At 42.3% G+C, this 27,776-nt stretch overlaps 1 protein-coding gene and 1 pseudogene across 1 annotated transcript; one reads left to right on the top strand and one right to left on the bottom strand.

Annotated features, from left to right (window-relative positions):
- Positions 1–4,008: 4,008 nt before the first annotated feature.
- On the top strand, positions 4,009–26,531 carry CRTAP (cartilage associated protein). The gene is made up of 7 exons (XM_039843442.1): positions 4,009–4,545; positions 9,030–9,179; positions 11,687–11,858; positions 15,346–15,474; positions 18,726–18,871; positions 19,780–19,863; positions 25,648–26,531. Exons 1-7 carry the CDS (start codon positions 4,075–4,077, stop codon positions 25,699–25,701), a joined length of 1,206 nt encoding a protein of 401 aa, XP_039699376.1. The 5' UTR covers positions 4,009–4,074; the 3' UTR covers positions 25,702–26,531.
- Positions 16,835–16,953, bottom strand: LOC120586915 (uncharacterized; annotated as a pseudogene).
- Positions 26,532–27,776: the final 1,245 nt, after the last annotated feature.

Here is a 27,776-nt window from a genome sequence, read left to right as displayed (position 1 = left end):
GCCTTCATTCAGGCCCTCATCTTTCTTATTAGAATCACTTCAGGGGTCTCGTATACTGCTTTTTCGCCTTTGGCCCCATCATCTTGTTTCCGAGCTGAGCCTCTGCATGTGTCATTCCCTCTGCTAGAAATCTTTCCTATTCTGTTTTGCCTCCAGCCAATCTCTATTTCATCTTCTCAGACCCTTTAAAGGAGTTCAAGCACGGCCTCTTGCAAGAAACCTTCGCAGACTCACCCTCAGACTAGATTACTGCTATAGACTGAATGTTTGTGTGTCTCTCAAATTCATACATAAAAATCTAATCCCTAGTGGGGTGGTATGTGGAGATGGGTCTTTGGGGTCTTTGGGGTGATTAGATCATGAGGGCCTAATGAGATTAGAGAGCTCTCTTGCCCCTTCTACCGAAGACACAGCAGGAAGCTGGTTTGCACCAAATCCGTTGACATCTTGATTTTGGATTTCATGAATTGTGAGAAATAAACTTCCGTGGTATAAGCCATCCAGTCTATGGTATTTTGGTTAAAACAACCTGAACGAACTAAGACAGTTACCCAGCCCTTTTTGGGGTCCACACAGTATTCTGTTCACCTCTCCATTCTAGCTCTAATGAGAGGATAATTGAAGGTTTACTTATTTGTCTTCTTCAGACTTTGAGTTCCCTGGGGAAGAGTAGATACCATTTCTCTAATACAGTGCCTGGCATGCAATAGTTCACTAAAGGTTTATGTAACAAATGAGAAAAAAAAAATAGATGACTTACTTCCTCTGCTCAACTGACAATTCCTTACAGTAAAGGGGATGTACTTGATCCATCTTTTTTTTCTAGGGCTAAGGGCGGGACCTGGGTACAAGGTGGATACTGAATAGCATATTGAAAGAATGAATAATTCTTTCAATATGAAAGAAAATTTGTCATTAAAATCACTTGGAGAACGCTGGCTCAGATGCAGCTCTGATGAGGCTGAACAGCCCCATAAGCAGGGGTCAGCCATGGTACACATTGCCTTGTTTCACTTCCTTTTACAAAGTGTGTTAAATTGTAATGGAAAGCTATTGTTCCCTATATTCCTACCTACCCACTCACAAACCCAACTGACAAAGCAGAGTAACTTGTTGGGGTAAAAGGGGAGAGACTGCCATATGTGCCCTGTGGCCTCTGCTCAAACATCGCCTCCTCATGCAATCTTCCCTCTCCCATCCCATTCACTTATTTTATTTTCTTCATATCACGATTGCAATTTTTTTCCCCTAAGAGTTGTTTAAAAATAACAAGTAACCTTAAAAATATCTTTAAAATATATGTATGGCATAGAAAACGAAGCAGCGAATATCCTCATACTCCCTTCCCTGGAGCCCATGTGACTCTCCCAATTCTGTGCCCTCCCTTCCACCTTATAGGGAATCACTATCCAAAGTTTGTGCATATGGTTCCTTTTTCATTACAGTTTTACCCTTTGTGTTTGTTATGAGGTAAGACTATATTATTTGCATTCCTAAATAATATCTTCTATACTTTAGCATATTTTAAAACTTTAAACAAACGGACTCATTCTCTATTTTTAAAAAGATTAACTGTGTTGTTCTGTGTAGTTGTGATTCTTTCATTTCCCCTTCTGTAAAATATTCCTCCTTGTGCACATACTCTCACTTAAGAAAAATTCACTCTTCTGTTTACAGACAGGTTACTTCTGCTTCCTGTTATTAAGAATAGTGCTGCTATACACCAAAAACATTTACTAATTATGAAGGGAAAAAATGAGGTGGAGAAAATGGACACAACCTTAACAAAGTAATCAAAATTAACATCACCGAGAAGGGGTAAACATCGTGTCCCTCACACACAACATCAGAGAAAGATGCCATATTGCTTCTCTGGTATTCTAGTCATAAGACCTTAATCTGAATCAATTATGAGGAAACATCAGAGAAACTCCAAGGTTTCATGAGAGACCTCTTATAAGATAACAGTTCCGTATTCTTTTTTTTTCTTTTCGATAGACTATTTTAAAGAGCAGCTTTAGATCTGCAGCAAAATTGAGCAGAAGGTATAGAGATTTCCCATATACCCCAACCCTTATGCACAGCCTCCCCCACTATCAGAATCCCACATCAGAGTGGTACATCTGTTACAACTGATCAACCTACACTGACACATCATAATCACCAGAAGTCCATAGTTTACAATAGGGTTCATTCTTGGTGTTGTACATTCTATTGGTTTTGAAAGATGTATAATAACATTTATCCACAGCTATAGTATCATACAGAATAGTTTCCTGCCCTAAAAATCCTCTGTGCTGTGTTTATTCATCCCTCCCTCCCCTCCATACCTGGTAACTACTGATCATTTTACTATCTTCATATGCCTTTTCCATATATGCCTTTTCCAGAATGCCATGTAGTTGGAATCATATAGCATGTAGCCTTTTCAGATTGGCTTTTCTCACTTAGTAATATACATTCAAGACATGACTCCATGTCTTCTCAAGGTGACTCCATGTCTTTTCATGGCTGGATAGCTCACTTTTTTTTTTTTTTTTTTTTTTTTTTTAGCACTGAATAATATTCTGTTGCCTGAATATATCACAGTTTATTTATCCATTCACCTACTGGAGCACATCTTGGTTGCTTTCAAGTTTTGGAGATTATGAATAAAACTAGCTATAAACATTTTGTGTGTAGGTTTTTGTGTGAACATAAGTTTTCAACTCATTTCAGTAAATACTAAAAAGTGTGATTGCTGGATTATATAGTATGTGTATGGTTAGTTTAGCAAAAAATGGCCAAACTATCTTCCAAAGTGTATTATTTTGCATTCCTACTCGCAATGAATAAGAGTTCCCTTTTACTCCACATCTTTGCCAGCATTTGATGTTGTCAGTGTTTTGGATACTGGCCATTCTACTAGGTGTGTAGTGATATCTCAATGTTGTTTTGGCTTGTATTCTTTAAAAACATCAGTGACATTACAGGAAAAGCTGAATAGGTCCAGACTAAAAGACACTAGATAGAGGTGACAACTAGATGCAATATATGATCTCAGACTACATCCAGTCCAGGGAAAAAGTGCTATAAAAGACATTATTTATACAGTTGACAAAACTGGAATAGAAATAGATTAAAGCCTCCTGTCATTGTTGAATTTGATCATTGTATGTAGTTTCATTCTTAGGACATAATACTGAAAGATTAAGGGGGAAGTAGGCCTGATGAATGCAACCTACTCTCAAATGATTCAGAAAAAACCATACAGATAATATAGATAGAAAAAGGAAATGTGGCATGATAGCAATTTGTGAATCTTGATGAAAGGGCATAACGAGTTCTTTGTAGTATCCTTACAACTTTTCTGTAAGTTACTTCAAAATAGTTTACAGAATTTTTTTAAAAGTGCTGCTTATAACATTCCACTCCTATCTTTTAATGCACACATACAAGTTTCTGGAGTCTATTCTGAAGAGTGGAATCGCAGGGTTGTAAGGTGCTGCATCTTCAACTTGGCTAGCTAAATAGTTTACAAAGTGCCATCCTTATTTTATTTTTATTTTACTGACATCCTTATTTTATTTTTCTCTCTCACTGAAAGGTAAAGTGGTTAACAGTGCTATCAAAATCTAGGCCTTGGTCCCGAAGCATCAGCCTTACCAAGGTGCTGCACGGTTAGAAATGCAAACCCTCAGACCCCTAATCCAGACTTGGAGCATCAGAAACTCTAGGGGTACAGCCCAGGAATCTGCGTTTCCACAAATCTTCTAAGTGATTAAAAAGTTTAACGCTAATCTGTGATCCATTAGGGTAGCATCTGGCTTGCAGACAGCTGTCCCCAAACCAATAAACAGTGGAGCCCCCAGCAAAGGTTAGTGCAGGGACCAGAAGGCAGCGCGCCCTTCCCAGGGAACCCGCCCGGCACCGGCAGCTACGCCAGGACCCCCCAGCTGGGTGGGGAGGGGCGGCCGGACGGGGCGGGCCAGAGGCGGGCGTCCCCGCCTCCTAGGCATTCGGCCTGCCGCATCCCGCCGCCCTTCTCCTCCTTTTCCTTCTTTCTCCTTTCCTTCCTTCCTTCCGCCCAGCGCAATGGAGCCGGGGCGCGGGTCCGCGGCGGCGCTGCTGGTGCTGCTGTGCGCGGGCTGCGCGCTGCGCTCCGGGCGCGCCCAGTACGAGCGCTACAGCTTCCGTAGCTTCCCGCGGGACGAGCTGATGCCACTAGAGTCGGCCTACCGGCACGCGCTGGACCAGTACAGCGGCGAGCACTGGGCGGAGAGCGTGGGCTACCTGGAGATCAGCCTGCGGCTGCACCGCCTACTGCGCGACAGCGAGGCCTTTTGCCACCGCAACTGCAGCGCGGCGCCCCAGCCCGATCCCGCCGCCGGCCTCGCCCGCTACCCAGAGCTGCGCCTCTTCGGAGGCCTGCTGCGCCGAGCGCACTGCCTAAAGCGCTGCAAGCAGGGCCTGCCAGCCTTCCGCCAGTCGCAGCCCAGCCGCGAAGTGCTGGCGGATTTCCAGCACCGGGAGCCCTACAAGTTTCTGCAGTTCGCCTACTTCAAGGCAAGTCCGCCGGGCCCCGCCCCGGCCCCGCCCCCAGGCCCGGGCCCCGCCTCCGTCCTGGGCCGCGTTCCACAGCCTTTTCTTGACCCGTCTCTCTACCACCCAGCCCTGCCAAAGGACGCCTCCAAATCCTGTCCATCCCCCTTCATCTTAAATAGAAATGAAATACTTTTCTCGAAGTGTTGTCATGAGGCAGGGAATACGTACACAGAATATCTAGCGCAGTGTCTGGCACCCAAGCAAGTGCCTGGTAAATTTTCCCTGTTATTGGAAGACAGACTACTCTTTTCAGTATACGCCATTAAAGTCCCCTTTTCTCAAATGAGTGGTGATTTTCAATAATAGAGCGGAAGACGACCTAGGAGCCGGCTAGTCCCTTTTAAAGAGGAGGAAACTGAGGCTAGGAAAGGGCATAGACTCGCTGGGAGGACGCAATCCTGTCTGGAGGAAATGAGCTTGTGCACTGTGATTCATCAGGGTTGGCGCTCTCATCTAGAATTTAACAAGGCTGTCTTCCTCCTTTTTGCGGCTACTTAGATTCTGTAAGTAATCTAAAAATAGCCACAGATTGTAGTTCTTTATCCTTTGAGTCCTTACTCTGGGGACCCACAAGTTTTAGGAATGGACCGAATTCCCTGTTCAGAGGCTTTACCTTGGCGGGTCTTCACCGGGTTTTGCCAGCGCAGCCCTCTCAAAGCCCAGTTTCTACTTTACCTAATTGAAACGGTTTTTAAATGAACTTATTGCATTTATTTTAATGACTACAAAAAGAGGTTCATGGCATATGCCAGATTCTGGAGGTAGAAGTTGGTTGTTGTTTATTTATTTATTTTTAAACTTGGCTTTTAGTCTTTGGGCTGCAAGATCTGTTTTTCATATTTCCTCTGAAACAGCCACGTGTATGTTGCATTCATATGAGCAACAAAATAGCACAAAACCCCCCAAAGGAGAAAAGCTGGGTTATTTCCATGCTTAGGTACAGTTTTATATAAAGTATTAGTTTTGTGAGTGTTTGACCTGGCAAGAAAAAAAATAATTTTAAAATAGAACCAGAAATAAGATTAGTAAATTTCCAGGACATTGAAAAATGATGGCTGGCTCATGCAAGCACTGTTTTTTAAGCTAAAAAATGACTTGTTTAATTCTCTCTCTTTTTTTGTATAGCTTTTGGCACAGTCAGAACCAAATTTGAGTCACATAATCAAGGGGAAACATTTTCTTTTAAACCTTGAGAATAGTAAAATCTCTCATTTCTTTAATATACAGATGAATTTGAAACAAGTGGCATAGGGAGGAGGAGAAGAACATTTTACGCAAAACCTAAGGCCTGGGTTTTCTCCCTCATCGAGGCATCCTCAAACATTGGGAAATTCATAGCTTCCCTTTGAAACCCTGTATAGGTCTTGTAATAATTACTTACTTAAAAGTCAGTTAAATACCATTCATCTTAGTATTTTGAGATCTCTTAAAGGACAGAAAAAAGTTAAGAATTTTATTTAAAAATCAGATTCTTCATTGCTTCAATTAAAAATCATTGAAAAACCAATTTTAGGTGGTGATAGTATATGGTTCATTATTTTTTCCCTTGATTGATGTTTATATTTTCAGATTGTTTCTGGGTAGAGAGAAAATAATTGGTGACAAGCACATACATTCTACCTGGCACCTGAAGGCTGGAGGTAGATACTAGAGATAGATGGCTCTGCCTGCTGTGGCAGGATTCGGGTAGATGTTCCTATGCTGGCCTGATTTGCAGTCCTCTTTCCGTAATTAAGGACAGATGCCTGAGTTGAACGCAGGGATGGAGATGGTGCGTTCAGAGAGAGAGGTGAGGAGCTGTGAGTGTGTGATCTCATAGAGAAGGGGCCACGCTCCTGGTGTGTAGCCCTCAAGCCCACCATACGTTTCATATCATCACCCTGTCTTAGATTCATGTCACTAGCTGTGGATTCTCTCTGTGGCTGCCACCTCCTTGAAATGCTCATCTTCCCCACAGGCTGAGGAAAAAGTGAATCCCAGCACTTTAGGAAATCCTCAGTGACTTTGAACTCTGAGCAGACAGAGCTGGCCACCTCATAGGCACTCTGACCCCACCTTTACCTGGCCATGGACTATGTTCTCTCTCAACCTCAGGCCTGCCACCACATCAAGACGAATTTAAAAGTGGCTCCTTGGGCAGGTAGCTGGGGGCTTCTCACGCAGGTAGCTGTTTCTCAGGAACCCATGGCAGGGTAGGTGCTCCCAGCCACCTTCTCCAAAACCTGCCTAGAGTCTCTCAGAGATTTAGCTGCCATGATGTGGCTTTATGTTCTAGCTGGCAGAGCCTGGATTAAAGGGAATAATCACCCTTTCCTTTTCAGGAAGGGGTTCCATTTTGTAAAATTCAGGTCCTAAATGAGAGGCCTTAAAAATCCCACTCTGTGCTTCTTTTTTAAAGTGCTCTTCTGAGAATCAGAGAATCTAATTTCATTGACAAATGCTTTAAAAGGGCTGTATTCATACCTACTCCCTTCCTTCGAGCTGCCAGACTGGACTTTTTCCTGCCAGGACTGTAAAGTTTTCCGTAGAACTCTTTCAAAGGCAGTGAATGCCACTACAGGCCACTACCTGGTATTCCCAACACATCTGCATTGACATCTGGGAGTCTCCACTCTCATCACCACCCACCACTTCTCTATTGCAGCCACCACCATTGTCTCCAAGTGACTTGGCTCCAATTCTGGGGTAATTCCATACAGAAACGTGCTACTTTTTGATTCTCAGAAATCCAAGTGTACCAAATATCCCTTTATTTTCTTTCTTCAAACCTAATTGCCTAACTCCTGCCTCAGAGTATCTCTCCAGATTGGCAGAAGGAGTCTGTACACATGTACAGTTGCCGCCCCTGCCCCCCACCAGCTTGTGCCCTGATTCCAGGGGACGGCCAGAGCCAGAACATCAATGTGGGGGGGGGGCCCTCTGGTTGGTGATCGTGTGTCCACACAGGGAAGTGTTCATCTCTGTGTTTGCCTGCCTTCTTGAGCTGCCCCATCCCCCAAACACACCATTCCTCCCTGAGGACTTTTGCCCTCCTGGGCTCTGCCCACAGGGCTGACACGCCTGCAGCTCCAGGGCCACAGACCTTGCTGCTCCTGCAGACCCCAAAGGGAACTTTTTTTCTAGCCTGGAGGATTCCCTTTTCTCCCTCTTCTTCCAGGCCAGTCAGCTTCTTCCTGCGGCTCCCGTCCCAATTTCCTTCTCTCATTATGCTTTCCAAGTTCTCTCAAGAGCACAGGGCTTTTGTCACATGAGTAATTTCTGCTCTCTGACTAGACAGCTACCGCCCATGAGGCAGTGAAACTCAGAATCAGTTGGCCACCATCTGACTGGGGAGAAAAGAAAGGGGAAAAGAGAGGAAAACATGAATTAATTTTATAAAAATATTATGTAGTCATAATGTCATGTCCAAATCACTGATGCTTACTATTTCCTGCCTTGCCCCAGGACGTGTGCCCAAGGGCAGGAATGCAGACATGAAGACATTGCTGGGTCTGGAGGGGGAGACAACACATCAGCTGAGCCCACGGAGTGGTGTGAAAAGAGGGAAGACAGGGAACATGAGGTCGTATAAAGAGAGGGTCTTAAACGAGGTTGCTGGAAGATAGGCGGGACTTAATTTAATGTATGGTACACAAAGGCAGGGATTCCCCCCGCCCCCATTTTGCTCATTGTTGCCGACTCATTTCTAGAACAATGCCTACCATGTCTGCCGAGTGAATGGATGAGTAAGTGAGGAGGTGGGGCGGGGGGTCATCGAGAATGGTGAAGCAGAAGCTTCTGTGAGAAATTTGGGAATATATTAATAAATCTGTCAAGATTCTGGCAGAAAAGATGTGGTATAGTCATTTGGGTGATCAGAGGAACATTTACTAAGGCGGTTGTTTACAAAGGCTTGTAGCAGTGGGGTGTGACCATCCATAAGCCCAAAGGGGCAAAGGAGAGAACCTGCAAAGAGAGAGTCTATTTAGAGAGGGGACTTTGAGAGGAGCTGTGACCTTCAGTTAAAGGATAATTAGTAGCCCGAGGTGACTATGCAGGGAGGGAGCCAGGAGACTGTAACCCAACCTTCCTCTCTTTCCTTCAGTCTCCTGTTGGTGCCCCTGCTGGGGTTCCTCATTAATGAACCCCATCGGAAACTAGAGGGCAAGAGAGTCTGTTGCTATGGTTCGTAGAGGCCAGCCTCCTAGGGCACGGAAGGCGGTGGACACGGTGGAGAATAGATGGAGAAGGGCACACAGAGGCCATCCAGTCACCTTCAGGGAATAAGTATTCATCTGGAGTGGCTGGACAAGGTCTCAATGGGCCCTGGCTGAACCCACTGAACCCCTAGCTGGAAACATCATGTTGAAACACTAAGTTACTGAAGGACTGAACAGATCTCGATTTGCAAAAGTCACTGCTCACCATCCATTAAGTAGCTTTCATCTTTCTTTTTTGTGCTTTAGGCAAATAATTTTCCGAAAGCCATTGCAGCTGCCCACACCTTTCTACTGAAGCACCCTGATGACGAAATGATGAAGAGAAACATGGCTTATTACAAGAGCTTGCCTGATGCTGAGGACTACATTAAAGACTTGGAAACCAAGTCATACGAGGTATGTTTGGATTTTTATACAAGGGTTATTCACAATGTGAACTCTTGAAGAAGTGTATCTCAATGAACAGCTATAGACATCGAAGGACTTCTAGTGATTTTTAATGACATTGAATGAATATTATGACAATAGAAATGATTGACTTTTCAGCATAAATGATCCTTTTAAGAATGAGATTTTACAGTCCGTGATGCTATTAAAGCCACCTTTCCTTTAAATGCTACATTTTAGAAATATGGTCATTTGATTGTTCAGTTTTATGATGGTAGAATAAAGACGTATCTTGGAAATCTTCCCCAAATGACCAAGAACACGAGAAAGAGAAACATTAAGTCTCCATTTTTGATGAAACTAGGAGCTATGTTTATACATATGCACACACACACACACACACACACACACACACAACATATATGTGTATTAAGGTGGAAAGAGAATACGGAGCTAGGAAGGCTGACTTGTTTGAGAGGCTACTTAAATCTCTGCATCTGCAAAGGGGAGTTCTGATGGAGATTGATGAGAACAATAAGAAGAGGAAGAATCTAACCCCTCTGAGCATTTAGTATAGTCTGGGTCTGTCGAGCTCAGGCCTTGGGGCATGGACACCAGTGAAAGGTAGGACCAGACTGAAAACAGGAAACGTGTTGGAAGCCTCCATGGGGAGCCATTAGGTCCCAAGGTCTGAGTACAGGGTTTCCCATAGTGTGACCAGGCTATAAGCTCGCTTTTTGAACCTCAAACATAGTGTATGAAGTCTCTTTTCTGGGGGCCCTTTAGTTTTCCAGGGAAGAATTCTCCAGCCTTCTGCAGGGCTGGTGGGGCATCCCTGCTGGTGTCCGCTGGTGTTCGAAAGCCATCGTGGAGAGAGGGATGGGGCCTCACAGCTGAGTTGGAGACCTCATGTGCTCCCTGGTTTTCAGCTCCGTGCCTCAACCACAGTGCTGCTGTGCCTGTTGCCTGACCCCTCAGCCGTTAAGGGTAGAGTGCCAAGAGTAATCCACCAGTCTCAACGGAAGACTGGCTTGAAGAGCTGTGATCCGCTGGGTCAGCAGTGAGGTGCTGGCGGGAACCTGGGGCTTCAACATCCCTGTTCAGACTTTCAGCCCTGCTTTCATTCTGTACCTTGCACCAGCCGTCCATGGTCCCTGGTGCTTGCAAGTGCCAGCGGGCTGTGTAGCTCATTTTCCCTGCAGGCCTTCCTCTCATAATTTGGTTTTCTCTCTTCCCAAAGGTTGTCGAAATCGCCTGTCTGCTGCTTACTCCTTTCTCATTCTCCCATAAAAAAAAAAAAAAGGATTTATACCTTCTTACTTTCTTCACTGTCATTTTTTCACAGGGTTTGGGGAACAGAGCTGAGTGTTTGTGGTCAGTGCACTGCAAGTAGCTAGACCCTTCTTTCCTCTTTGGAGTCCTGCTGGGTGTGGTGGGCTGCCCTCCTGTGTGCCCACGGGGCTCCCTCTCTCTGCTTGGCCTTCCTCTTGCTCCTGCCATCCTGCTGCTTCTGCAGAGCCAGCTGCCTGGAGTGGCTGCTGATTGACCCCGTCTCCAGGCCAGGCCTCTGCAGTGCTCTGTCTGCTTGTCTTGTTTCTAGTGGATGCTGCCTGCCCAGGAGGCTTAGGAAGATCCACCCTCTCTCTCTACCTGAGGCCTTAAGCTTGGTGAAAATTCCAGGTCCAAGGGGTGTCCCTCTGATACCCCCATTCTGGAGCAGCTTAAAGGAAACTGCAAGTGGCGAGTCCCTTGCTTATTTCAGGGCCTGATCTGAGTCCTCCGACTTAACACGTTTTTGTGTGTATCCAAGATCTCTACTTATCTCTTATGAGACCAGTGTCTCACCTGATTCAACCAGCGGTCAGCAGAAACTCCATGAAGTTGCCCCTGTCTGACATGTGGCCACTCTCCTCAGTGACTCATGCTGATGCATGGCCCTACTGTTCTGTCCTTTTCTGTTAGGGGAAGAGGGGTGTGATACCTGCTCTCAAGCTTATATCTTTTCTTTGATTCGGTTTTAAAAATTAATTTTATTGAGGTATAATTTATTTAAAATTGAATTGCCAATTTAAAATGAATAAATCCATGAATTTGGACAAATACGTGCAGTCGTGTAACTAAACTACCACCAAAATCACAATGTACAATATTTTCATCTCTTCTAAAATGTTCACCTCATGCCCCTTTGCAGTCAAGCCTTTGCCCCAACCCCTGGCCCCTGGCGGCCACTGCTCTGATTTATGTCACTATTGTTTTCTCTTTTTCCTTGATTTTAATTTGATTTTATTATCAAGTGCCTGCTACTTTTTGAATTAAAATAAGTGTATCATTGTACACAGGATAGAAAAAGCTAGACGTAAGTAAGTCACTAACTGGCTTCACATTTAATTAAGAGTCAGTGTGGTTTCTTCAGAATTAGTGAGACTAGAGCTCTATCGTGGCCTGATTCCCTTTGGGATGACAGGCCCTTCTCCCTTCATGTCTGGGAGCTTCACTGACTTCTCTCTGCTTCCCAGAGCCTGTTCATCCGGGCGGTGCGGGCGTACAATGGCGAGAACTGGAGGACATCCATTACAGACATGGAGCTGGCCCTTCCCGACTTCTTCAAAGCCTTCTATGAGTGTCTTGCAGCGTGTGAGGGCTCCAGGGAGATCAAGGACTTCAAGGATTTCTATCTTTCCGTAGCAGGTTGGTGGGGGTGGTAAATGGTATAGCTGCCCCTGTGTGACCTACATGCCTTCTCGATGACTCGAGTGGCCTCTGAAGAACTTTGGAGCTTAAATACGAATGGGTAACTGGGGTGGGATGGCTGCCACCTACATAGATCGGTCTTTGACTTGGAGAAATAATGAATATTATGTACAAACACAGGCTTGTGGAGGAAGTCTACCGTATCGGCCTGGCTTGATTACAGATTCGCCACAGGCTTTTGGAAAAATTAAAATTAAAATTAAAAAGGCCTATGAGTAACTTGTGCCTCGTGTTACGAAATATCTCTGATGGTGAAAAATTTCCAGCACACATAAAGGTAGAATGAAGAGTATTATGAGTTTCTAAGTAGTTGTCGCTAAAAAAAAAAAAAAAATTGGAAAAAAAATGCTCATTATAGGAAGTTGAGAAAACATGGGAAAAAATGAGAAAGAAAGAAAAATTAAAACACCATCAGAGAAAACCTAGATGTCTCTAGGATTTCTCTTTAACCTTTAATGGGCAGTTTTGCTCCAGAAATTGGGAAATGACCCAGAAGAGATTTCCCAAACTGGTTTTGGGAACACCGATCCTAGAACTGTACCTTGAAGAAAGGGTGCCCTGGCCAAATAAGCCTGAGAGGGGACTGGGCGCCATCTGCCTCCCAGAATGTCACTGGACACTCCAGTGGGTAAAGGCCTGTAGAAATCCCGTAGTTTGGCAGCTCTAAGTTATTGAATCTAGAGTTTGTTTTTTTTAATCATTTTTTCGTTCATGTGTCTTTTTTTTTTTTCTTAACAAAGTACCCTTTTTTTTTTTCTTAACAAAACCTTGTTATTTTGGAAGGTTTCAAACAGATCATGAACCCCATGTACCCATGACCCAGGCTGGCAATTGTCAACTCATGGCCCTTTGGGCTTCATCTAATTCCCACCTACTTTTTCCTCTCTCATGTTATTTTGAAGCAAATCCAAGATGTTACATCACTTCATTTGTAATATTTCAGTATATGCCTCTAAAATATAAGAACTCTTTTTTTACATAACCACCTATTATACCTAAAAGATTTTAACATTAATTCCTTGATCTCATCATCACGTATCAATGTTCCAATCATCTCAGAAATGTCATAAACATGTGTGTACCTTTAATGTACAATTCGTTTGACTCACGTTCCAGATAAGGTGCACACATTGTACTTGGTTATCTTTTAAAATTTTTACTGTGGTAGAATACACATAACATAAAATGTTACTGTTATAACCATTTTTAAGTATACAGTCCAGTGGCATTAAGTACATTCACATGGTTATGCAACCGTCACCACCATCTATATCCAGAACCTTTTCATCTTCCCAAACTAAAACTAACCAAATGACAGAAAAAAAAAATTTGTATACTAACTTTCTGTGCTCCCCACCCCTACTCCTGGTCACCACCATTCTACTTTCTGTCCCTATGAAATTAACTGCTCTAGGTACCTTATATAAACAGAATCATATAGTATCGATCTTTTTGTGACAGCTTATTTCATTTAGCATAATGTCCTCAAGGTTTATGCATATTGTAGCAAACCGATTACCTTTTAAATCTCTTTTAATTTATAGGTTCTTCCTCCATATTCTTTCCCTCTTGCTATTGAAGAAACAGTCATTTATCTTGTAGAGATTCCCACACGCTGGATTTTGCTGAGTGTAGCCCCATGGTCCTCTGTCCTCTATATTTCTTATAAATTGATAGTTGGATGTAGAGGCTTGATCAGTGTTTGTTTGTTTGGTTGGTTGGTTGTTTGGTCAGGGTTGGGAGACAAGACCACTTCCTAGTAGGTGCTGAGTTCTCCCATCAGTGGGCACAGAATGTCCGGCTGCCTCTCTCTCTGTGATGTTGGCAGCTGCCGGTGCTCACACCTGGACCTCATGCGGCACCTTTTAACTAGTGTTCTGCTAGTGTAGGGTTGCCCCTTCCAAGCTCCCTTTATGCATATAAGTGTCAAGAGTACACCTGACACTCAGAATAAAGGGACAGGTGCAAAAAAGGGTGCTTACTTGGAGCTATAGTGTTTTGACTAAGATAAATAATAGTTATTAGAAAAGGTAACATTTATTAAACTCCAACTAAATGCCACAACCTGTTCTATGCTTTCTATGTGTTTTATCTCAATTTTGCAACCCTATGAGGAAAATACTAGCATTCTCCCCATTTTATAGCTGACAAAGCTGAGGCATAGAGAGGTTAAGTATTATGATTATTGTCCTCAGAGGAAGGGCTGGGACTTGAACCCTGGCCTTCTGACTGCAGAGTCTTACCTCCTAATTCTAATGAAATGGTGTCTCACTGGTGTGGTACATTATACTTAATTTCAAACTTTTTCTTTTTGGTAGGTAATATATGCACGTAGTATAAAATGTGAAAGACACAAAAAATATAGACTGTGGGAAAAAAAGCCTCCTTCTGTATCAGTCATGGTCCTGACTGGAACTAGATGACCAAGTATCATGTGGGAGATTTTTGGGGACCAGGCCCGGAAGTCACGTTCATTAGTTGTCACTATTCACATTTCTTTTTTTTAATTTTCATTTTTCGATTAGAGTCGATGTTCAATATTTTATATTAGTGCTATTTACATTTCATTGGCACAGTTAGTCATATGGCCCCAACCCACTGCAAGGGAGGCTGGGAAATATAGTCCTTGATATCTTTATATATTATTATATATGCAGGTCCATCCATTCTCTTTAAAGATTATATAGATTCTATTATTAATATGTACCATAATTTATTAATCATCATCCTGTTGACTGGCATTTAGGTTATTTCCATTTGTTTGCTGTTACAAACAGTGCTATGTGTGCATAAGTCTAAGGACAATTTCCCTGAACTAGACTACTGGTCGGAGGATATAATGTATATTTTAACCTTTGATAAATTTTGCCAGACTGCTTTTTGAAAAATTTGTTCGTTTTGCTTCTACCAACAGAATATGAGAGTGTAAGTCTCACCATTCTCTTCCTTACACTGTGTATTATCAAATTTCAAATATTTTGCCAATTTAACAATTAAAATTATTTTAGATAGGATTGTATTTCTTAATTACAAATGAAGTTTAGCATCTTCTCAAAATGTTAATTAGCCATTTTTATAATTTCTTCTCTGTTAACAACCTTTTGGCCATATTTATATTGTCTTTTTCTTGTTAAAGAAACTGCATGTTAAAAGTTTTAATCCTTTAGCATAAGTATTGCAAATATTTTATCTCTATTATTTATCATTTTTACTTTTTGCCTTTGTCATTGGAGAGGTGGGACAGAAGTATTATTAAGAAATCTAATGATAGACTTATGGCGATCACTTCTTTAGGTACATAAACGTTGAATAACTATGGTATATGCCCTGAAACTAATACAATATTGTATGTTAGCTATATTTTAATAAAAATCTTAGAAAAAAGAAAGTTCATCGCTCTGAAAATTTGTGTGCGTTCTTTCAGATCATTATGTAGAAGTTCTGCAATGCAAAATACAATGCGAAGAGAACCTCACCCCAATTATAGGAGGCTATCCAGTGGAGAAATTTGTGGCAACCATGTATCACTATTTGCAGTTCGCTTATTATAAGTGTAAGTAATCTTCTTCCATGAGATCTTGGGCATGGTGCTTAATCCTTGTAAGACTCGGCTTCCCCGTCTGTAGAATAGAGGTTCTAACGCTTACCTATGAGAGAATTCATCAAAGTCACATCATCGGCCCTGGTGCTGAGCTTTGCTGAACCTTGGAGCCAGGCTGCCTGGGTTCGAATTCCAGCTTTGTCGCTCACTTCTCTGTGTCTCAGTTTCCTCTTCTCTAAAGTAGATGTAATGGCACTAACCTCATAAGATTTGTCGCGAAGATTAAATGAGTCGACAGACATGGAATACTGAGGGTATTCACACACTGGCACATAGCAAACTGTATATAGTGTTTGTTCTTTTTGTCATTATGCCCCTTCCTCCCCATCATCGGCCTTCCTTTTCTGATTATTGGAGTTTCATTGCAGTTGGTCCTCCCTTGGCCTGAAATTGGAGTTTGTCAGTCAGAACATTTCGAGCGGACAGAGGGAAACGAATGTGAGCGGGAAAGTAGTTCAGAGATCAGACTTCAGAGCCTGTCTTTTTTGGCTTTTCTTCCTCTTCCTGTGACTGACCGCCGAGTGCCACTATTTGAGCAGCATGTATCTTGGCAGTTCAGTGACAAGCATAGGGGAATTATTAGAGTCAGTTGCAGCAGGAAGTACTTTGCCCTACTGATGAAATACGTGGGTCCAGTGGCAGATATCTGGCTGGAGTCCCTGGGCTACCCTTCCAACTCAGAAGTAGCTGGTCTTGGGGATGCAGAGTGACCTTGGCTTCTATAGCCTTCTTCCCTGCTGTGGCCATTTTGTTCTTTGTTGGGTTCTCTCTTTCTGCAACAGCCACCTACCTTTTTATCCCATCTCTTGCCCTCTTCAGGACAAAAAGAAAAAAAAAATTCTATACATATACATATATTTTTTAATTTTTAAAATTTTGCTCCTAATCAAGATCGTTATACCAGGTCTTCCTGAGTAAAGTAACTTGCCTCTCTCCACGGAGAAACTGATCTTATGGCAGCCTGAACCTCATCTAAGGAGGAAAAATATTCCTTAGTTAAGACATGTCTAAAATCAACAGGAAAGTGAGGTGTGTTTTAAACAGGTGTCTTTCCCAGAGTCCACTTTCATGGATGGCAAGGTTGAGGTTTTATTTGTCACTATAACACTGGCACCTGTTGTTCGTTAGAGGATTATTTAGCATAGAAGACAATAGTCGTGTTCTATATAATTTATGGACATGCTTTCAAATGAGATGGCACTGAGCTCATGGTTGGTCCCCAGCAAATATTTATTGACTGTATTCTAGTGTAGAGGGAATAGTTTTCTCCTAGGCAGTGTTTTTGCTTGTGAAGAGCCCTCTTTTTTTTTTAAGCCTACAGCACCCAATATTCCCAGGTGGTCTCCCATCCAAGTACTAACCAGGCCCAACTCTGCTTAGCTTCCAAGATCAGACAGGATCGGGCTTGTTCAGGGCGGCATGGCCATAGACAAGAGCCCTCTTTTTTAATAGAAGTGATTGATTAGTGCTTTCTTTCAAAAAGGCTTGTAGGACAGGCTTGTTGTAGCAAACCAAACATCTGGGAGAGGTACGGAGAGACATTGAAGGAAACCACCCATTCCCATCTCTATCGCCTCCCCTTCTCCCCACCCCCGTTTTACCTGTTTGCTTTTATTCATTCACACTTGGAAGAGGCCTGTTTTAATGAGAATGATGAAAAATTATGTACTTATTATGAAATTTATTATGAAAACTTAAAACATATATGAAAGTAGAAAGGATATTACAATGAACTATATAGTCTGCCCATCATCCAGCTTCAACTTTTATCAACACTTTTCCAATCTTGGATTCACAATTTAAAGATTTTCAGTGAGATGAAAACATAAGCTTGTGTTTTAATTCATTGTCATGAAGTCTGCATTGGCACTTACCTGAGCTAGCCCTGAGGTAGACTTTGAAACATGGGGTCATCTTGTCTCTGAGCAGGGCTTGGTTATGTGAACACAAAGCCAGAACACTAGGATTTTAAAAGTGTTCCAGGCACATCCAGGCTCTGGTAGCCCACTGGTCCTCTGAAATCCTCACATGCTCTGAAAATCTCCCTGTGTGTCAGAAACTGTGGCGGAGACTTATAAACACTGGTAAACCAAAATTTCTAGCTTAGCTTGCTGCTCCCCAGGAAATCTTTGCTTCTGGGGTTATAGGTATACAGTACGAGTAAAATTTACTTCTCAAAATTGCCTTCCTGAAAGTCTGCCCAGTTTTGAACTCTTTCTAAATTAACTACTGAAATAAATTTCTTGAGGGCAGGTGTTGTTATTTATACGTGAACCCTTTCCCAGCCCTGCAGGCCTTGAGAATAATAAGTGCCTTTACACCCTGATTTTAAAGTTGTCATTACCAGAAATAGCCACTGGGTGGCAAAATTTACTCATACCCTCGCTTCTGTTATTCTGGCCAACCAGAGCTTTAGCAAAGGTAGTGTTTTTGGGTTTTAATTGAAGTGGAAAGTGCCAGAATAAATACCCAAGGGCTTGTGTCTTGTCACTTCATCATCCTGTCCCCCACCCCTAAGACAAATCCCAACCCCTATGACAAATCCCAACCCCTGCCAAATCCCTATGCAGAAGGTAGTGCTGTAGGTAGGGCAACTCTAAGGAGTGAGGCTGGAGGTGAGACCCTCACCTCCAGGAAGTGACAAGGCCAGGTAACTCTTCATGTCTTTTTCAGCCCAGAGAGTCCACCATCCTTTTGGAGTTTCTAGATTTGGTTTAACTATAGCAGGGCCTACCTGTCTGAGGATTGCGGTGTCATCCACATGGGATCCAGGCACTTTGGTACCCAAAAGGGGCCTCATCTGCTGAGCATGTCCTCCCTAGCTCATTAGCCCCATGACAGTCGAGGCTTTGGGATCCAGCCTTCTCATGCTCCAGGGATGTGAGAGCAGCTCAGGGCACGTGAGCATGAGGTGAAATGTGGTAGCCATTTCTGCAAAGGCATCTATCTGCATGTTTCAAATCTGGCCTCCACATTGCCCTGGAGACCCAGCCTGTGACCCACCTACCCAGGGATGATTCCAGTGTGTGGCGGGTTTTCAGAAGAAGGGCCTGCAGAGAAGGGGCTTGTTCATGACCTTTTCTTCTAGGAAGCTGTGCTTCAAAAAAAGGGGGAGGGGTGGGAGGAGGGGGAAGGGGAGGCTGGCGAGAGGAACCGCAGCGGGTGCTGGCTGATCTCCTGTCCCTCTCTCCTTTGGACCCCAGTGAGTGACCTGAAGAACGCGGCCCCCTGTGCGGTCAGCTACCTGCTCTTCGACCACGACGACAAGGTCATGCAGCAGAACCTGGTGTATTACCAGTACCACAGGGACAAGTGGGGTCTGTTGGACGATCATTTCCAGCCCAGACCTGTAAGTCCAGGCATCACGCTCCTTTCCTCTTCGTTCTCACTTTCCTGAGATGGCTTTGCACCTTGAGAGGAAGGGGTATTTCGGAAATGAAAGGAAATTCATTGTTTTTCTGTAGTTTTTGTCTTTTAACATTTCACTGCTTTATTCTGATTTTTAAATCAGGCAGAATTCTACAGATCGAAAACATCACAGGAATATTTTACTTGGAACGTGAAATTCCCTCATAATTCCATACCATCTCTTTACTTATAGCTATGCATTTACTCATATACACAACATGTATTTGTTTGTTTTTATAGAAACAGGATTATACTTTGTATACTGTCTTGCAACTTGCTGTGTCTTTGTAACAATTCATTTGAATATTTTCCGTGTCACACCCATACACCTACAGCTCCATGATTGGTTCTTTTATGGATGGACCAACATTTAATTCTCATAATCGAAAAACTCAGCTATGCGTTTGTTGTCAGGAACTTCATGGATTATATATTACTTTTAAAAGCTCTTCTCTCAACGCTCTTTGTTCTTAACTTGTATTTTCATTGGGATTTCTGTGTACTTTCCTGGTTTGCCATTCATCCATCTTCCCTCATACCTCACTCCCCTGCCTATACACGTACACATAATCATACACACGCACACACTCTCACACACACAGTCTCTCATTTATAGGCAGTTGCCCACTTTTTAAAAATTGAGATATAATTCAAATACAATAAAAGTCACGCTTTTAAAGAACACAATTCATGGTTTCATTATCATGGAGTTGTACAACCATTACCACTATCTGATTTTAAATATTTTCATCACCCCCAAAAGAAACCCCATGCCCTGTGCCTCCCTCCTTCCCGTTCTAACATCAAAAGTTTGGTCATGTAAACTGTTTTCTGTTTGTGTCTCAACAGGAAGCAGTTCAGTTCTTTAACGTGACTACACTCCAGAAAGAGCTATATGACTTTGCTAAGGAAAACATAATGGATGACGATGAGGTAAGTTTTCATGTTGAGCACATGTCTTGCCTAGAGAAGATGTTACTCACATCTTTGCTAAAATCTCTGGAAGGCGAGTCATCGCTGAAATAAGAAGCAGAAGGGGATGGAGAAATGCAGTTTCTGTGGGTGTTCTAATGGAAATCGGAGCACTGGTGTGGGCAAGAATGGCTTTCTAGGAACCCAGGCTGAAGTGACACATTCCCTGCTAGTGACTGGTGCGATGCTCCAGAGATCCATTACAGGACCCGTCCAACCATCATTTTTTAACGTTATAAAAACAGTGAATTTTCAATTACTCAGCATTCAGAAGACACTTGGAAACCCTCATCCCAATTTTTCTATGAGATTATTATCTGTTTGTTTGTTTGTTTGTTTTGTAAATTAGGTCCTTGCTCTGAGTCATTCTCTGAGATTCCTTGGGATTCTTGACTCTCAGCTAATGCCCTTTTTGCTTATGGAGCAGTCGTTTTGGGGCAGGCTAGTCACAGAAAAGTTGGGGCAGGCTAGCACAGAAAAGCCATCATTAGGGGTAGCATTTAGAGAGATGTGTTTGGAATAAACTGGAAAATGCCTTCTAAGACAGACTGGGACTTGCCAGCCGTTGGAGCTGGAAGAGTGAACTCATTCTGGTCTGACCCTTCATTTCATAGGTGAGGAGCTTGAGGGACAGGAAGGTTCTGTGAGTTGCTAGGCCAGATCCAGGAGCCCTGAGCCTCCTTGTCTGCTCTTTCCACTGCCCCAGTTTTCGGTGAAACACCTCTAAATGAGACATCATCGTGGAATTTTTTTTCTGTGCATGAATTTGTATGGGATAGACCCATCACTAGCATTCATTTAACTTCTCTGGGCCTCAGTCATTTATCTATAAAATGGGACTAATAGCGTTGACCTCACAGAGTTGGGAGAATGAAATACTGTGCTACCTGTGAAAGTGCTTTATAAACTAGGAAGTGATACACGTGCCATGTGTTTCGGGTTGGGTTCTCTTGAAGCAGAGCCTGACATAAGATCACAAGGATGCTGCAAAGAAAAGGATGCTGGCTAGCTACAAAGTGGGCTGCTATGGTTTAGAAAGTGGAGAAAGATGAATTTAGGAAAAAGAGGAGGAGTTGAGTTCCTAATTATCCAGAGACATGCTACTATTGATATTTTGGTGTATATGCTTCCAGTTTTTCCTACATATTTCCAATATATATTCATTATAAACTCAGTTGTAATTTCATGTCATGGCTTTTATAATTAACATTGTAATATGAGCAGTTTCCCTTGTTATGTTTTTCTAGAGCAGCTTTATTGAAATATTCACATACCATAAAGTTCCCCCTTTTAAAGTATACAGTTCAGTAGGTTTCATTATATTCACAAAGTTGTGCATCAATCACTACTATCTAATTTTAGAGCATTTTTATCAACCCCAAAAGAAACCCTGAACCTATTACTAGTCACTTCTCATTCCTTCCCCTTTGCTCCTCCCTCCTTCACCTCTGCCCCCAGCCCTTGGCAACCATTAATCTACTTTCTGGCTCTATGGATTTGCTTGTTCTGGGGATTTTATATAAATGGAATCATATGGTATGTGATCTTTTGAGACTGGCTTCTTTAACTGAGCATGTGTTCAAGGTTCAACCGTGTTGTAACATGTATCATGTTATATGTAAAAATTCATTTTTATTGATGAATAATATTCCACTGTGTGGATATACCACATTTCGTTTATCTATTACTCTGTTGATGGACATTTGGGTCATTTCTACTTTTTGGCTATTTTGAATAATGATGCTATGAACATTTGTGTACAAATTTTTGTTTGGACATAAGTTTTCAATTCTCTTATACCCAGGATTATATACCTAGGTATATAATTCTCTTATGCTCAGGGTTATATACCTAGGTATATGTAGCAGTAGTTGTTGAGTCATATGGTAACTCTATGGTTAACTCATTGAGAAACTGCCAAATGACTTTCAAAAGCAGCTACACCATTTTGCATTCCCACCAGCAGTGTACGAAAGTTGAGTTTGCTAGTCTTCTCAGTACTTGGTAGTGTTTTTCTTTTTTATTATATCCATTCTAGAGGATGTGAAGTTGTATCTCACTGTGATTTTGAAATGCATTTCCCTAATGACTAATGATGTTGAGCATCTTTTTATATGCTCATTAGCCATTTGTATATCTTTGGAGAAATGTCTTGTCTATTCAAATCCTTTGCCCATTTTTTTTCATTGGGTTAGCTGTCTTTTTATTGTTTAGTTGTAAGAGTTCTTTATATATCTGGTTATAAGTCCTCTGCCAGACAATCTAGGTTGTCTTTATATTTTCTTAATGGAGCCTTAAAGCATTTTGATGAGATCCATTTTATTTTTTCTTTGGTTGCTTGCATTTTTGGTGTCTTATCTAAGAACCTATTGCCTAATCCAAGCTCATAAAAATTTACTCTGGTATTTTTTTCTAAGATTTTTAGAGTTTTAACACTTATATTTAGAAATACCATCTATTTTAAATTAACTTTATGTATGATGCGAGGTAAGGGTCCAATTTCATTCCTTTTATGAAGATATAAAGTTGTCCCAGCACCATTTGTTGAAAAATCTTTCTGTCCCCATTGAATTCTTTTGGCACTGTTGAAAGAAATCAAATGATTGTAAATGTGAAGGTTTATTTCTGGACTCTCACATTTATTCCATTGATCTAGATTTCTGTCCTTATGCCAGCACCACACTGTCTTGAATACTTGTAGCTTTGTACTACATTTTGAAATTGGAAGTGTGAGTCTTCCAACTTCATTCTTCTTTTTCTAGATTGCTTTGGCTATTCTGGGTCCTTTGCATTTCCATATAATTTACAGGATCAGCTTGCCAATTTCTGCAGAAGATAGCTGAGATTTTTAATAGGAATTGTGCTGAATCTGAAGATCCCCTTAGAGGTAGTATTAGTATTGATATCCTAACAATATTAACTCTTCTGATCTGGGAACAGAGATGTCTTCCCATTTATTTAGGTCTTCTTTAGTTACTTTTACCAATGTTTTCTTAAATTTTGTTTTTCTTGATATAATTGCAAATGGAATTGTTTTTTTATTTTTATTTTTTAATTGTCCATTGCTAGTGTATAGAAATACAATTGATTTTTATATATTGATATTGTAATCCTATAAATTTATTGAACTTGTTTATTAGTTCTAATAGGGTTTTTTGTGTGTGTATGTGGATTCCTTAGGAGTTTCTGTACACAAGATCATGTTATCTATGAATCAAGGTAGTTTTACTTCTTTTTCAATCTAAATGTCTCTAATTGATTGATTGATTGATTGACTAACTGCCCTGCCTGGCTAAAACCTCCAGTACAGTGATTTAGAAATGGAAAAAAAGCAGACGAGTCTAGCTTCATTCTTTGAATAAATATTTATTGAGCACCTACTATGTGCTAGGCACTGACCTGGCACTGGAGATATTGCTCAATCTTAGAAGGAAAGCATTCTTTTTCAGCGCTAAGTATGTTGTTAGCTCTGGGTTTTTTGCGAGTTTTTTTGTTTTTTTGTTTGTTTGTTTTGAAGAGGAAGTTCCCCTTCTAGTACTAGTTTGTTGAATGTTTTTGTCATGAAGATTCAGTAAAGCTCTCTCATGTCAGATGAGGAAACAAATTCAGAAAGATAGAGTGACTCGCTCAAAGTTACACAGCTGGTTAGTAATCATCCATTGAAAAGACCAGGCTTTTTCCAGGCTTTAAAATTCCTGGGATTTAGACTTGGCATTCTCAAGATAAAAGGACTCTGTTGAAGGTCCTGGAAGTAATTAGCATATTAATTGAGGTTTTAGAATTGTGAAAGAATTAATACTTCTCTAAAAACAAGCTGTTTTTTTCCCTAGATTTCCAATTATTCATAATTTTAGATAAAATATAAACAATACAATAAAAATTTTAGTTTAATCTTTAAAATTTCCAAAAGACAAAATACTACTTTGAAACAAAGCATCGATACAATTTAGCTACTGATATTTGTGATATTATTTATTATCTTTCTGGGTTTGAAATGTGCACAAGAGCTCCTGAAAGCTTACATTCTGGTTAAAAATTTTGCAGAGGCCCATTATAGTTTCAGGAACTATAAAAAGCAGGCTGAAATAGATGCTTCAAGTTTCAGGTTTGACGGTTGTTTGCTTTGGCAAAGTCTAAAATAAATAGATTATAATTTGCTGGAGTGATTTATTGAGGGAGTGCTCTCCACGAGGAAAGGAAGTGAGAGGCAAGCGAGAGCTTTGCAAATAACGTGGTCTCAGCTGGAGTCAAACTTCACTTTCTCCCAGAGGAGCTCTGGAGCATGATTTTTGTACCACCAAGCTCTTCCTGCTTTTTGTGGCCCCCTTATCAGTCTTTCCTTGGTTGCTGCAGGCCAGAGGGGTTGGTGTGTAAACTCCTTGTCAGGGCTGCTCCTTTCGGCCAAGATCAATTGTCCAGAGAATGGGCAGCTATCAGCCATTAGCAAGCTATGCTCCCAACAGCTGGGAGTTGGGTACACCGAAAAGTAGATCTGAGCGAGGCACCAACGGTCACCACAACATGCCATATAGGAGGACGTGGTCCTTTAATTAATGAACTAAAAGCAAGCAATACCATCATCCCCATGTCACAGAAGCCACATGGCAGGAAACAATGAATCTAGGAACAGAAGTCATGGTCATACATGTAATCATTCCTCTTTTATACTGTGTTTTCCTTTGGGCATTCAGAAAGCAACTGAAGAACACTTTTGTTTTGTTCTTTTTTTATATTTTGTATTTGTTTCTTTTTTCCCTTTTCTTCTTTCCCAAAGCTTTCTAGTCTCAGGCATGACATGGTAGAGGTATTTGATAAAAATATTAAGACCCCTGTTCTGACTCAAGTACTGGATAGATTTTTCAACTATTCTCAAATGCTGAGAGATTTTATGAATCTGCATTAAAATATCTAAAAAGCAAATAGGCTCTTGAGCTGGGATGGTGACCTCTTTGAGGGAGGGTCAGTTTTACCAGAGAGTAGTCAGCATTGGTGGGGCTGGCCTGTGCCAACCCTCACAGGGAGGGGACTTAGCTTCTTGGTGATTCATTCATTCTCTGCAGTAAAAAGAACGCACCATCCACTTGTGGCCCAGGTGTGTTACGGACGAGAAATCAATGCAGAGAAGTAAATCAGAAAGTATGCTGGGCTTTTTCAGGTTGAGGCTTCTGACTGATTGCACAAAGAGAGAATGGGTGGGCTCCTGAGACTGACAGTGAGCAAGTGGGTCCCACTGTACCCCAGTAGGATGACTGCTTTAGTCACGCCGGGAATATGCACATATACACTCAATCACTTAACCTTTAGTAGGTTTACTGAACACCTTCTGTGTGCCAGGTGCTGGGGAAGAAAAATAACCCAGGTCCTGGTCCTTGAAAAGCTCATAGACTGGTGATCAAGTCAGAAAGGGAACAGATAGAAAGTGTTCCTGTGGGATAACTGCTAATAGAAGGGGGATGGAAGCACAGAAGATGGGGCACTAAGCTTTTTTCAGAGGGTGGGCTGGCCTGCCTACCTCACACAGGCCTTCTCTGAGGGCTGCAGAGCACCTAACTCTAAGTTCACATGGGGAAGAAGGCAAAGCGCCCCCAAGGAGAAGTCAGGTCCTCTGAGCCCAAGGGCAGGGGAGAAAGGCTGTTCCAGCCCAAGCAGGCAGCTGACAGCGGCCTCTTGGAAGCAGTGTCTGCTCACCAGCACTTTTAAAGTCAGTCAACCCATTTAACAGAGGTGTCCTGTTGTCTTTTACAGGGAGAGGTTGTGGAATACGTGGATGACCTCTTGGAGCTGGAGGAGACTGGCTAGTCCACAGCAGCCAAAGAGACTTCCCCTCGATGTTCAGGAAACACAGATTCTTTGTCTTCCTTTATCCAGTAACCCAAGTTGTTGATACCTCAAAGCCTTCTCTTTACTCTATGACGTGAAAGGGAAGGCCCCATCTCTCACTATATGTAACAAGGGGTGAGCCTGCCTTCCCTGTGACCATACCTGCTCCCCATCTTCACATCTGTCTGCCCATCTTCAAATCTGCCTTCTCCATGTCCATACCCGCCTTTCTCACCATTTTGGATGGAAGGACAGTCTTCCATTCCCTCCCCCGCCACCACAGAAAATCAGTATTATTTTTTAAATATGAAAAATACTCCTAAAAGGTGATAATTGTGAAAATCTACTGTGGCCTTTCTGCTTTTCTATTTTTTAGTCTTTATCCCCATGCCCTGATCCAAGAAAGATGATGGAAGACAAAGGCTAAACTTCTCCACATCCCATGATGGTCTACACATAATCTGACCGGCATCATTTCAGGCACCCATTGAAAAAGAAGTTGGCTAACAGTGTAGCATGCAGAAATATAGCTTTTGCCCAACACTTTTGCATCTCCAAAGTCTTGCAGTAGGTGGTCGATTCCATTTGAGGACAATATGTAGCTCCTGTCTCAGATTTGGAAACAGAAGAAAGCAGAAGAGTCTAGCTTCAGTCTTTTGATAAATATTTATTGAGCACCTACTATGTGCTAGGCATTGACCTGGAACTGGAGATACTGCACAAAACAATAGCAAAAAAGCTCTGCCCTTGCGAAGCCTACATTCTGTAAGGAGAAACAGATAAGAAATAAACAAGAATAACTACGTGGAGTATCAAGGGTGATCATTGCTATAGAGAAAAATAAGGGCAGGAGTTGACTGGCACAGCATTTGGCATGGAAAGGAATGAAAGGAAATAGAATTTAGGGACTTTATGGTAATGGTGATCCACCAGGGGTGGAAAACTCATATATTTTTGCGTTTCCAGGCTTGCTTTCTCCCACATCTCGCTATGCCACTCTGGGAACTCAGGTGTATCCGATCCCTCCTGTACTATCCTGCTTCCCTCTCTCCTTTCCCCTGAGAGCACTTCCTCTTTTATCTGCACAAGATCCTCGTGTTGAGATCTCCTTCTAGGATACCCACATTGAGACAAAAACCTGCTACTCTGGCTTTGGCTGAATTGGCCCACGCCAACAGAGTCTGCACTCGTGGGGGGCTGTGTGGCCAAAGGAATCAGTGTTAATCAGCATTATTGATGGCTATGCTTGTGTCTCCAGCAGCCTCCAAATCAGGGCACCCTCCTGCCCAGCCATGAGTCAGATCTTGCACAGCTTCCACTCACAGAATGCTGGGTTCCCTTTTCTTCCCTAGCCCCACCCACCCTCTACCACACCACAGGAGCTTCCTTTTGAAGTCAGTGGGGAGGAGGGTCAGAGGGCAGGACTATAAAGTAGAGAGGACACAGTGAGCAGACGCTCTGCCCCAGGATTCCTGAGTCAGTGGAGGTGGTTCAGTTTCCCTTACAGCCCCTGGCAGCAGTTGCCCTTCGCAGCTGTGCAAGAAAACGCAAGGAGACCAGCACAGGGACCAGGCTGGGCTGGGTGGTCCGACTCTCCCCCTCTGCCCTGTAGAGCTTCCATTTGGTCCTCTTCCCGAGCCTGGGCTGAGCTTTTTGCAGATGATGTTGTTACACGGGTGGCTGGGGGTGGTGTGGTGGGTGAGCATCCTTCATTCACTCTTTGAACTTGGCCTCTTCTTCACTGAGGATTGAAAAGCACCTCCACCCCCATCCTAGCAATGTTCCCCCGAGGAAGAAACCTGGGAACAGTATGATCAAATTGTCAGCAATTTGCTTTGATTGAAGGCGGTAGAACCGACTTACTCTTTTTTTTTTTTTTAAAAACCAAACCACTCTTAAAAAAAAAAAAAGTTAGCCAATTTCTCTAAACCGACCATGAAACCTCAGTGTTCAGGCTACACTCAACAACATCAACCCAGCACCTCCCCAAGTGGGTTTCTTGGAAGAGCCTAGAAGATTCCTGGACTGAGACCTCATGGGTCCAGCATCAGTCT

Source organism: Pteropus medius, unplaced genomic scaffold (assembly GCF_902729225.1).
Source record: "Pteropus medius unplaced genomic scaffold, Ma_sr-lr_union100, whole genome shotgun sequence".
Classification (NCBI taxonomy): Eukaryota; Metazoa; Chordata; class Mammalia; order Chiroptera; family Pteropodidae; genus Pteropus; species Pteropus medius.
The sequence above is the reverse complement of the archived record's forward strand: the minus strand, read 5'-3'. Positions and strand labels throughout refer to the sequence as shown.

Excerpts from the sequence above, each read along its gene's own strand:
- CRTAP (XM_039843442.1), top strand. The coding sequence starts at position 4,075 with ATGGAGCCGGGGCGCGGGTCCGCGGCGGCGCTGCTGGTGCTGCTGTGC. Across the intron at positions 9,180-11,686 it reads TGGAAACCAAGTCATACGAG|AGCCTGTTCATCCGGGCGGT; the intron begins GTATGTTTGGAT and ends TCTGCTTCCCAG. Across the intron at positions 15,475-18,725 it reads GCAGTTCGCTTATTATAAGT|TGAGTGACCTGAAGAACGCG; the intron begins GTAAGTAATCTT and ends TTTGGACCCCAG.